Genomic DNA, 12,100 nt, shown 5'->3' on the forward strand with positions numbered 1-12,100 from the left:
TTTCCATGGCTACCGTAGAGCCAGCCACATCATCATTTGGTTGCAATTTCCCTTGCAAGAGTGTGTGTGTGTTAGGGTTATGCCACGTCACAAGACACAGCTTGAGTTCTTGTAGCCGGAGGTGGTCCTTAGGTTCTATCTCGTGTCTGAGCAGGAGATGCTTTGAGGGTCTATTTGCTCTTTTGGGGATAATTATATTGAAAATATCCAAAATATCCTTCTTCTCGTAATAGAGTTTCTTGTTTTTGTAGTGTCATACGAGGTCTTTGTGTAGGGCTTTCACGAGAATCTAGGAATTTGTTCGTTACGATTGAGGATTGTGATTGTTAGTCGGCGGGTGATTGTTGTGTCTTATTAGACATTAAGATTTTTTAGACTCTCTTGGGATTAAAAGTAGATATCCATGATAAGTGCCCTGAAACCAAAATATGTCAATCTAAATATCATTTGTATACCTCACATTTCTTCGAACGTTTCTCTTTTAGCTAAGTACGGTGTCATTTGCTCTCAACTATTTAGATTTTCTCATCTTTGTTCTAGTAAATCCGCTTTTGTTGTTCAATTGTGCCATCTTATTCTTTACTTGTTGAGAAAGGATACTCATTCAAAAGAATCATGAAAAATGTTTGTTCATTTTTGCATCGCAGTAAGTTTATTTTTAATGTTTCTTCCTTTGAAATGTTCAAGATAATTAGTAGTAGATTCAATAAAAGTGGAGAGCTTAAAAGTTTACTTATTGTTTGGCTTAGTAACACACTTTTTTGTTGTTTTGATCTCTAGCGCTTCTAGTACTTTTACTCTAGCTTGACAAATGCTAGCTTTTATCATGGTAGAGTATGTCCATCACCTGCGGAGGGTGATAGAAACTCAGCTCGTTGGTTTTGTAGAGTACGTTCAAAGCATGAATGAGCTCTATACAAACCTGCACCTAGTCTTGGGCATTGACAACGTGAGTAGGGATATCATAGCTGTTGTCCAAGCTATGCATGATAAAGGTGATAGTCTTATTCTTCTTGTTTGCACAAGCAACGAAGTTGATGTCACATAATGTCAAGTTTGGATCTTTGTACTTCTTTGGTTATTTGCAGCCTTTTCTTTGTAGGTTTGTAGTAGTATTCATTTTTCGATTCCGCATTTAGCTTGCGTTAAGAATTAAGAATTTGTTCCTTCAGAAGTTGTTGTGTGAAGTTTGATTTCTAGGATTAAGTTTTTAAGATGCCTTATCCTTTTTTGTTTAAAGTTGAGTACTTGTTTTAAGTTTTAGTCAAGTAAGCTATGTCAACTTATTTTGCGCATGTCCTTTCTAAAAACATTTTTTAATTAACAATGTTTTGTTTATCTAGTTTTGTTTTGTAGCAAATAAAGTCATTTTTTTTTTCATTTTCTTTTCTCCCCTTGCTTTTATAGTTTTATGAGCTTTATTCCCTCTTATAATTCGTGAGTTCAAAATTTTTTGAACTTTTGACGACGTATAGATCTTTTGTAGAACTCTAACCTCCCTTTCATAAGCTTGTATTTGATTGCAGCATGGTCCAGAAGTTCTTGCATTGTTGATACTTGTTTAGGGAGACAATATTTCCGTAATGGTGATGGCAGTCCAATTGTATAGCGCTCACATTGGTCCTTCAAGGGAATCAGCTTGAATAAAGACACCGAAGGTAAACATCAAGGATCCTTTGGTTGTAGTCTTCCATGGTTTTCGTGGCAAGATTTTTAAGTTTCCCATTTAGACAAAATCTCGACTTCGAAGAGGGAGTTCATGTAGTTCTTGAAAGCCTGCCAAATCCTTGGAGCATGCGGTTGAGTAGCGAATGCTGTATAGCTTTATCTTTGAGAAATTTTGCAGCTCGAGAGATCTTTGATTCTTCAGCGTAGTTCCATAAGGCATAGATGTTGGGAGACTAGTGTAGGATTTGCAAGACTTTCTTCTTATCTTCGCTAAAAAAAAAAGTAAAAATTTTAATGCAGCTCCACTATCCTAAAAACCTTTTGGTTGGCTTGGTGCAAACCACTCACAAGAGCGGGAATCCGGCCTAAGACGTTGTCAAGATAGGCATCCAGTGTCCGGGCGGACGTAGTGTGAACCTGGCCAGTGTGGCAGGCCACCATTTTAAAAGGGAGGCCAAGGCCTCACTTGTAGTTATCAACCTCCACTTGCAAAGTGCTAGTGGTTAGCCCATGAGGCTAGGAGTGCACGAGGTCACCTCCTCGAGGTGAGGCCGGTTGGAATGGGACGCTTTGTCTTATAGGTGCATGTCTACGTTCTCCGGCGCCGGCCTGAGCACGGGGGTGCTATGGGATAGTGGCTATGGTCGGGTGGTTTGTCCGACGCGTGTCTATAGGCGGTCTGTGTAGTCAAGAGATGTTCTCCACGTGTTCGTTTCGTGTAGTCGGGAGATCCTCTCTGGGTGGTCGTGTTATGTAGCCAGGAGATCCACTCCGCTTGTTCGTTTCATGGTATCAGAGCTGGCTTGGTTGCAGGAAGTACCACGTGCACACCTGATTTAGTCTAATTTTAAATGACTAGTTGTTGAAATTGTTTTAGTCCTCTCGGGAAAACTTTGCAAGTTGGCAAAACTTTTGTTGCTACTACTTCTTCACCTAGGGTTTAGCCTCCTCCGTTGGGATCTGTAGGTTGACTCTGTTCTTCAGTGGCTTGACACGTCAGCAATTTGTGACATTTAGTGTCCGAAAGCTCTTGTTGAGACATTGATTCTGGACAATAGGGAGATTACCTTTACGGTGAGAACCTGAAGTCTTCGGTCCTTTCACCCCTCCTTTTAATAGTTGCGTAAGTGGAGCAACAACTTTAGAATAATTCTTGATAAATCTGAGAAAGAATCATGTAAAGCCTAAAAAAGACTTTACTTCATCTGGGAAAGAATTATGTAAAGCCTGAAAAGGAAGTTACTTCGTGTATTCATTAGAATGTCCATTTTTACTCTTTATCCAGTTTTTTAGGGTCGACGCAAATTACATCGCGAGTAATGATAGACCCAAATACAGAAGTTCTTTTTAGAAGAATTCGCACTTAGAATCCTTAGCATAAAGTTTCTCAGTCCTTAGCGCAATAGGCTTGGACACTCCAAGCGAGAAATTAATAGCAACACACGAACAGAAACTTCAAAATCACTGAACTTAGAGAGAGAGAGAGAGAGAGAGAGAGAGAGAGAGAGAGAGAGAGAGAGAGAGAGAGAGAGAGAGAGAGAGAGAGAGAGAGAGAGCCCAACATAGTTCCTTGTTAGTCTTATTGGCTCTGGGGGCCCTTTCGGTATTTCTTTGTTATTAATCATTGCAATGTACGACTCTCAAGGGACCTTTGCGGACACCCCAAGTTAAGATTCTACCGTGACACAACAGAGATTCACTTCAAATTATTTCACAGTTCACAAGAGAGACGATACGGTTTGGCATAGTTCCGTGTCAAGAGATATTGGCCCCAAAGATTGGCGTCCCTTTCGGTATTTATTTTTATATTAATCTTTATCCAAAGTACAATCGAGCCCGCGTGTGCTCGCTCTCAGACTCTGTGTCCAGATGCTCTGAGAATTCTTTTAAACAATTTACAAGGGATGCTAAAAGCAAAGCCCCAAAAGAAAGCAATAATCTCAAAAGCTGCCAGCGCAAAAAACAACCAACGAAAATCGCAGAATTCCGTCGCAGAAATGTCTCTGTCCCGTCACCAATTTGTGGCGAGGAATTTATCCTAAGGAGTTTTGTGAACTTAGTTGTACCACAAATAGTGATCATTGTGCCTTTTTAGATAAGGTTTTTCAGATTCCCTTGGGATTAGAAGTAGATATCTATGATAAGCGTTTTGAACTAGAATATGCCAATCTACATATCATCTGTATACCTCACATTTCTTTGAACATTTCTCTTTTAGCTAAATACGGTGTCATTTGCTCTCAGTTATTTAGATTTTCTTGTCTTTATTCTAGTAACTTTGCTTTTGTTGGTCAATCGTGCCATCTTATTTCTTTACTCGTTGAGAAAGGATACTCATTCAAAAGAATTATGAAAAACGTTCGTTCATTTTTGTATCGTAGTAAGTTTATTTTTAGTGTTTCTTCCTTTGGAATGTTCAAGATAATCAATAGTAAATTCAATAAAAGTGGAGAGCTTAAAAGCCCGCTTATTGTTTCACTTAGTGTAACCGGCCCGTAGGGCGGTAGGTGTTGGCTTTCACCCGAAATTCTTTACTTTATACACACACACAGAGCACTTTGCAAAGAGAACCTGTAATGGGAATTAACACTTCAACTCACACACGGCTCGGAAGCTAGAATGCTCCGAGTAGACGCCGACAACCTGTAGGCCCCAAAATTGGCGCCCCTTTCGGTATTTCTTTATTCTTTAGGAGGGTAAATTACAAGGTAAGGTCCTGGGAATCCTTCACGTGTATCCACCTAGATACCATTTGATTTGGCCAAATTTCGGGAGCATAACAGCCCCAAAACTTGCGCGAAACCAATTCCCCTGCTGGAACTCGCTTGCACTGGCGTATACCCTCTGATTCCTGTCCAAAAACAGTAAATTCAGCACGCTGTATTTACTGGTTTTTGCCCTGTTTTCAGCCCCAAACAGTCCCCTAACTGTCCTTTGCCAGTGGGGCACGATTCCCAATGATCCTGGCGTCCGTATGGCTGAAAAACAGTGAATTTACAGCGCATACACAGCGCTGATTTTGCACCTGTACGGTGAGGTTATGACCCTCACCAGTGCCTGCTTTGGAGCAGCAGTTAGCTACCCCTGTTCCTGCTCAAGGAGGCTCTTGCCTCAGCACAAAAGCATGAACCCACACAACTGTACATCAGTCAAATGAGTAGCCCTCTTGTGGGGCATCACATAACTGCACGTAGGGGAGAGAGAGAGCAGTGTGTAGTGTGCAGGGCATCACTCCTAGCACCACACTGTACATGAGAGGGAAAGAAAGCACTCCATAGCTCTTAACCTGTGACAGGTTGCAAATGAGGCTTCTCCCAGCTTAAAAATCAGCGCCCATTTTTTTGGAAGAGGCAAGTCCCTGAAAATGTGACACTTGGCACATTTACAAGCATTTTCCCGTTTCGGGTTCGCCGCTTAAAAATATCCCAACCGACGCGTCAGTTGACTTCGCGGCAGAGTTATAAAGTGTTTCCCTAGTCATACCGAAGGTAATGACGCGAACACATTTCACGGCCCAAAATAGCAGTTCCCTAAATTTTAGGAGATGCTTCCGTTGGGCTCCCACTGGTCTTCTGACCATCTATCCTCATTGGGACCGCATCCAAAAATGCAATGTGGCCCAACTGTCGCATACTTTTTGTTGGAAATCCCACCTTGACTTTACGCCTTAATTGAGTTCACTTCCTAGCATCCACCAACTTGCGAAGTGCGATGGGGGGACCTATATGATCTTGCTCTGAGCCTAGACATCCTCTTACCATACGAATTCCAGTGCCGACCACTTCCCGTCTGCGGGTGAATCTACCGTTCACATTGGCCATACAATGTCCGACCGTTTGCTACTTCAAGAAGAGGGTCTTAAACAAATAAAATAAACCCCATTGGAAAGAAACCAACAACCAAGGTTAGCAGTTGCCACATCTCTGTGACATGGTTAATAACTGCCACGTCCTCGTGACACTTAGTAACACACTATTTTGTTGTTTTGATCTCTAGCGCTTCTAGTATTTTTACTCTAGCTTGACAAATGTTAGCCTTAATCATGGTTGAGTATGCCCATCACCTCCGGAGGGGATAGAAACTCAGCTCATTGGTTGTGTAGAGTACGTTCAAAGCATGAATGAGCTCTAGACAAACTTGCACTTACTCTTGGGCACTGACGACGTGAGTAGGGATGTCATAGCTGTTTTCCAAGCTATGCATGATAAAGGTGATAATCTTATTCTTCCTGTCTTGACAAGCAGCGAAGTTGAGGTGAGATTTTGTCAAGTTTGGATTTTGTACTTCTTTGGTTATTTGCAGCCTTTTCTTTGTAGGTTTGTAGTAGTATTCATTTTTCGATTCCGCATTTAGCTTGCGTTAAGAATTAAGAATTTGTTCCTTCAGAAGTTGTGTGAAGTTTGATTTCTAGGATTAAGTTTTTAAGATGCCTTATCCTTTTTTGTTTAAAGTTGAGTACTTCTTTTAAGTTTTAGCCAAGTAAGCTACATCAACTTATTTTGCGCATGCCTTTTCTGAAAACATTTTTAAGTTAATAATCTTCTATTTTATCTAGTTTTGTTTCATAGCAAAAAAAGTGTTTTTTTTTCTCTTTTTTTTTTTTTTGAGTCCCTTGCTTTTATAGTTTTATGAGTGCTTTATTCCCTCTTATGATTTGTGAGTTCAGACTATTCTGAACTTATGAAGGTATATGGTATGGAGCATATGTTAGTACTTAGTGCTACATCCACTATTGCACATTGACGAAGTTAGTGGGGATGTGGTGGTATTTAGTCAATGCTATGCATGATGGAGCTGATGGTTATGTTGTCTTGTGGGTGACTACCATGGGTCTTTTTCTTGCTCTTTGCTTTAAGGTTGAATCTAGGCTTATCCTTGATTCATCTAGGTATATTTTTTAGTCGTATGGTGGACATTCGGACTTTACATTGTGAAGTTTCGTTCGAGTTACGACCAGTTGATATTGTGCTAATTCTTTTTATCTTTGGTGCGTATGTTATATCAACTACCTCATTTTTGTGCTAACTTTTTCGATTGTAACGAGGACGGGCACGACGTGCCAACGGAAAAGAACAGACTGAGCGACTTTAAGCACTTCAAATAACAATTGAACTGAAAGAGATAGACGACACGAGACGGGGAGTTCCACCCCAAGAGAGCATGGCCCCAAACGTTGTCGTCCCTTCCGCTATTTCTTTATATTGCTTGAACTCGATACAAAGCTGGTACTCGAGACTTTGCTCCTTCTCTAGGAAGCATGCAAGAGAATGAGCCCTTGGCTCATATATAGAGACCTTTGGCCTTGAAAGGCAGTTACATGAAAAGCATTAAACTCTAAAGCATCTGTCCCAAAAGCTACAAAGTTGCTAGTGCAAATTACAAAAATCCGTACAGTAGCCATGTCAGCACCGACAACGTTAAACGCAGAATTCCGTATTGTTTGCCACGTTAGCATGTTAGTGCAAATTTCGGGCTGTCTGTACAATTGATTGTCATCATGGCTCCATGCAATTGAGTGTGTGTGCATGGGCTCCGCTTTATTTAATCCCTTTAGGTCACTTAGGTCCCATAAGTTGCTGGGAACTCTTCTTTAAAAATAGGCCACTCGGCAAGACTTTGGTAAAACTTCTTCTGTTGCTTCTACTTCTTCACTTAGGGTTTAGTGTAAGGTGCAGTGGAATGATTGTTTGCGCTTTGCTCAAGATGAGTGCTCCGAACTGTGCTCAAGGTTCCTTTTGTTCTTATGGTAGGGAGAGCCTTCCGTTCTTAATGAGAGAGTGTTATGATCACAAACAAAGTGAATGGACACTATGCGTGCAAGTGTATGAGACTGAGAGATAGAGAGAGAGAAGAGAGATATGACACCAGAGACGTTGTAAAACCCTCCTCCGAAGGCCCCACTCTCGTCGGCGAGAGTGGTCTACTTATGATTGCACAAACTGGTACAAACTGAATGCATGTGACTGATGCAAGTATAGGCTATGTCGATGATAATGACGATGATGACGAAACCCGACCTAAGGGCTGAAATTTGCAACCTTTTATCTGCTGTCCAAAACGCTATGGGCTGAATTCTGCTACAATCCAAAAACGTTGGTTTTGGGGTTGAGTCTGTTGATCTTTGTCGCTGAAAATCTACAGGTTTTAGGGCTGAAAAGTGAGGTTCTTAAGGGCTGAAAATCGCTGCTATAGATGGCTGAAAACGTTGGTTCGACGAGGCTTTACTGCTGAAAAACGCCAGCCAGAAAGGGGGGGCGATCTAGTGTGCAAAACTCATAGGGTTGCCATCTGGAAACGCTAGGTTCTGGGACTTCTTGCGGTGAAGGTCTTTATGATGAAAACGCTAGGCTGATGCAGATGAAGAAAACGCTAGGTGCTGAGTCTTGCTTGGAGGGAAAACGCCACCAAGGGGTTCTTGTTGAGAAGTTGCCTGTTGAGCTTGTGCTTCTGCTGCCTCTTCTGCCAATTAGTGCTAACTTTAGTTTGCTTATATATTAACTTACTCAATTTGCCCTACCTACTTTCCAACAAAAGTCACTTAAAAATAATAAGTGAAAAATGTCAAAAATAGGCTAAATGCACTGGAAAATTCCCCTGAAGGATTCTGATGGATTTTGATGGGATTCGTCTAGAGTCATGCTTCTTCCTTCTTCAAGAATCTCCATGGCTGAAAATTCTTCCAACACAAAACCATGAACATACCCATTCCATGTAAAGTGAGTGGAAAAAATGTTGTCTTCCTCAAAGACTGTGCATGCAATGTAGATGAACAAATAGACGGAGTGCCAAACCGTTCACCACACACACGCAAACAATGAGGTCGAATCTTTCTCTTCTGATCGAAAGCAATCAACTGTGGCAATTCACAACGGAAATGCCCATGCTTGTGCTCATACTTTCATGTGCTCTTTCTACAAATGTGTCATGCCAAGGAAGAGACATGGAATGTCACTTCCTTACATACATACTTTTCAACTTTTCATGAGAAATCCTCATACATCCGTGCTCATTCATGAGTGGAACGTGCTCAACGTACAATATGTCATGGCTAATAAAAGGGACCACATAAAGATGCTGACTAAAATACAGGAAACGATCACGAATGAAATACTCGAACAATGCATGCGTATCAATCATGTGAACACATAATACTTCCTGTGAGGGTTCTTTAGACCTAGGCTCGAGAGCCAGGATCGGTTCTTCGGGATCTATCGAATCTTCTTGTGGGGGATCTGTGGACCTCGACTTGAAAGCCAAGATCGATTCTTTGTGATTGATCGAATCTGCAACGAGGTTAGCTTCGCTAGAAAAAGCATCCACTAACACATCATCCTTGTGAACAATCACATCATCTTCATGAAAATCATCATGCTTGTCATTGGCATCCAAATCATCATGCTCATCATTATCATTCAAATTATCATACAAATCCTGAGTATCATGCTTTGGAGAAGAAGAGACTGAGAGAGTCTCCTTTTCTTGAATCTCTTGCATTTGTGCCTGCACTTGAGAAAAGAGTCGCAACATCTCTTGCATTCTTGCTTTGTGCTGGCGATCAAATCTTGCTTGACTTTCTTTTTCTTCCAAGTCGTATTGACGCTCTATGGTTGCCATTTCTTCTTCGTCTATGGTTGCCTTTTCTTCTTCGTACGCCTTTCTTTTTGCTTCTCTTTCTTGGTCCAACTCCTCCATAAGAGTTAGCGCAATCCTTGACGTAGATGGGGAAGGGGGAGGGTCGGAAAAACCTCCCGGTGGGGAAAATTTTTCTTCGCCTCTCTCATGCTCATCACCTCCAAGCGAAGTATCCATTCCGCTTCGAGTGATAACCATCCACTGAAGTCATGGGTTCTTGTGGTCTTGGGTTCTTAAGTTCACGAGGAACTTGGGTTCTTGGGGGTCTTGAGTTCTTGGGTTCTTGAGTTCACGAGGAACTTAGGTTCTTGGGGTCTTGGTTCTTGAGGTTATGGAGGTTCTTGAGGGTTTTCTTTCGTTTGCAATCTGTGTTTGAGAAGGATCTTCTCTTCACCCAGTTCTACTCTTTTCCGCGGCGCACCTCTTGGTGGCCTTGCTCTCACACCAAGGTTGCTTTTTCCCATCTCACGTCGATTGGCCGGCCGCTAAGTGCATGGTCCGCTCTCAATGAGTGAAAAGAGACACAAGGGGAGGCTGGACAAGCCCTTCTTTCTTGGGATTCCTGTCACTCTTCAAAAACACGATTAGGAATCGACACGCCCAAGCGAACTTGGTTCGTGCGACCTCAACAAGCAAAACAAATTCTTGTGATTCTTGTGGTTCTTTCCTTGAGTGATATAGAACACTGCCAAAGCTCTGATACCAATGTAAGGTGCAGCGGAATGATTGTTTGCGCTTTGCTCAAGATGAGTGCTCCGAACTATGCTCAAGGTTCCTTTTGTTCTTATGGAAGGGAGAGCCTTCCGTTCTTAATGAGAGAGTGTTATGATCACAAACAAAGTGAATGAACACTGTGCGTGCAAGTGTATGAGATTGAGAGATAGAGAGAGAGAAGAGAGATACGACACTAGATCGTAAAACCCTCCTCCGAAGGCCCCACTCTCGTCGACGAGAGTGGTCTACTTATGATTGCACAAACTGGTAGAAACTGAATGCATGTGACTGATGCAAGTCTAGGTTATGTCGGTGTTGACGACAGGGATGACGAAACCGACCCAAGGGCTGAAATCTGCAACCTTTTATCTGTTGTTTAAAACGCTTTGGGCTGAATTCTGCTACAATCCGAAAAGTTGGTTTTGGGGCTGAGTCTGTTGATCTTTGTCGCTGAAAATCTGCAGGTTTAGGGCTGAAAACTGAGGTTCTTAAGGGCTGCTATAGATGGCTGAAAACGCTGGTTCGATGAGGCTTTACTGCTGAAAAATGCCAGCCAGAAAGGGGGGGCGATCTGGTGTGCAAAACGCTAGGGCTGCCATCTGGAAACATTAGGTCTGGGACTTCTTGCTGTGAAGGTCTTCATGATGAAAACGCTAGGCTGATGCAGATGAAGAAAATGCTAGGTGCTGAGTCTTGCTTGGAGGGAAAATGCCACCAAGGGGGTTCTTGTTGAGAAGTTGCCTGTGGAGCTTGTGCTCTTGCTGCCTCCTCTGCCATTTAGTGCTAACTCTGGTTTGCTTATATATTAACTTACTCAATTTGCCCTAGCTACTTTCGAAGCAAAGTCACTTAAAAATAGTAAGTGAAAAATGTCAAAAATAGGTAAAATAGGCTAAATGCACTGGAAAATTCCCTTGAAGGATTCTGATGGGAATGCTTATGATCATGCTGTGTGCAACCAGAGGATATGCATCTACACTAAGTGACGGGGCATGCACGGTCTGCGAGTAGACTCACAAAAGTGCCAGATCACTTCTAAATCTAGACTGATTGGACTGATTGAACCCTTGTCGTGCTGTAGCTTGTCCACGGACACATAGGGTTGGATGTGTCATGTGACATTTAGGCTCCTCGACCTGGATTTGCAGGTTGGCTCCGTTCTTCAATGGCTTGACACGTCAGCAGTTTGTGCCATCCCCCCTTCGTAAAAGAAAGTAATTGTCCGCGATTAGAGCATATCGCATATCTGCAAAACAACTCAAGTTAAATCTCGGAGGGTCATTCCGAGAGACATTTTGAGGAACAATCCGAGCGACAATCAGTTTTCTCAATCTAGATTGGAGTTCTTGATATCCTGGGTTGTTGGCTTCTCAAAAAAATCTCATCCAATAAGGAGTCTTATTCCAGATAGGAGCTCTTGATATCTTGGGTCGTTCGCTTCCTAGAAAAATATCATCTAGTAAGGAGTCTCATTCCAGATTAGAGCTCTTGATATCCTGGGTTGTTGGCTTCTCATAAAAATCTCATCCAATAAGGAATATTCAGTGGTTGGCGCATCACAATGCAACACAAATGCTCACATATGTATCTTACAAGACGTAGAAACATAAAGTCCCCGATGAACACTCCTCTCGCAAATAACCATCGAGGTCCAGGCCACTGGCCACGAGCTGTTCAATGATTCCCTCATCACTTCTCCCACAAATAACCTACAAAGGTTCTGGCTGTGAGATATAAAGGCCTTTTACAACCAAACGCTCCCTAGACCGTAGCCTGCATTGTTTGGAGGTGCTGAGAGTAACCACTGCTCAGACTTCTTATTACTCCCCCGTAAATAACTACCTAGGTTCGGGCCATGAGTAACAACAACAATACTCCCCTCGTAAATAACTTCAAGGGTTCGGGCCATGAGTAAATACTAAAAACAACACTTTTCAACATTCAATATTCCCCCTGCAAATAACCACAAGGGTGTGGGCCATGAGTATGTGCAAGCATTCTCAGACATCATTTCTCATCCCTTGATCTCCAGAGTCATGACAGAAACTCAGTACGTTGAACATTGTGTTGATGTATGCTCGTGTGT

General features: G+C 42.2%; 1 protein-coding gene across 1 annotated transcript in view; it reads left to right on the forward strand.

Moving 5' to 3' along the window:
- The first annotated feature begins 811 nt into the window (after window positions 1–811).
- LOC147448099 (GTP-binding nuclear protein Ran1B-like) overlaps window positions 812–12,100 on the forward strand; it is a 43,979-nt gene continuing 32,690 nt past the window's right edge. Inside the window, exon 1 of the mRNA XM_086523964.1 lies at window positions 812–995. Within this exon, the coding sequence (XP_086380090.1) occupies window positions 812–995 (184 nt within the window). The remainder of the gene's footprint in view (window positions 996–12,100) is intronic.

The sequence above is a fragment of the Adiantum capillus-veneris genome, chromosome 11 (assembly GCF_014529385.1).
Source record: "Adiantum capillus-veneris isolate H3 chromosome 11, ASM1452938v2, whole genome shotgun sequence".
NCBI lineage: Eukaryota > Viridiplantae > Streptophyta > Polypodiopsida > Polypodiales > Pteridaceae > Adiantum > Adiantum capillus-veneris.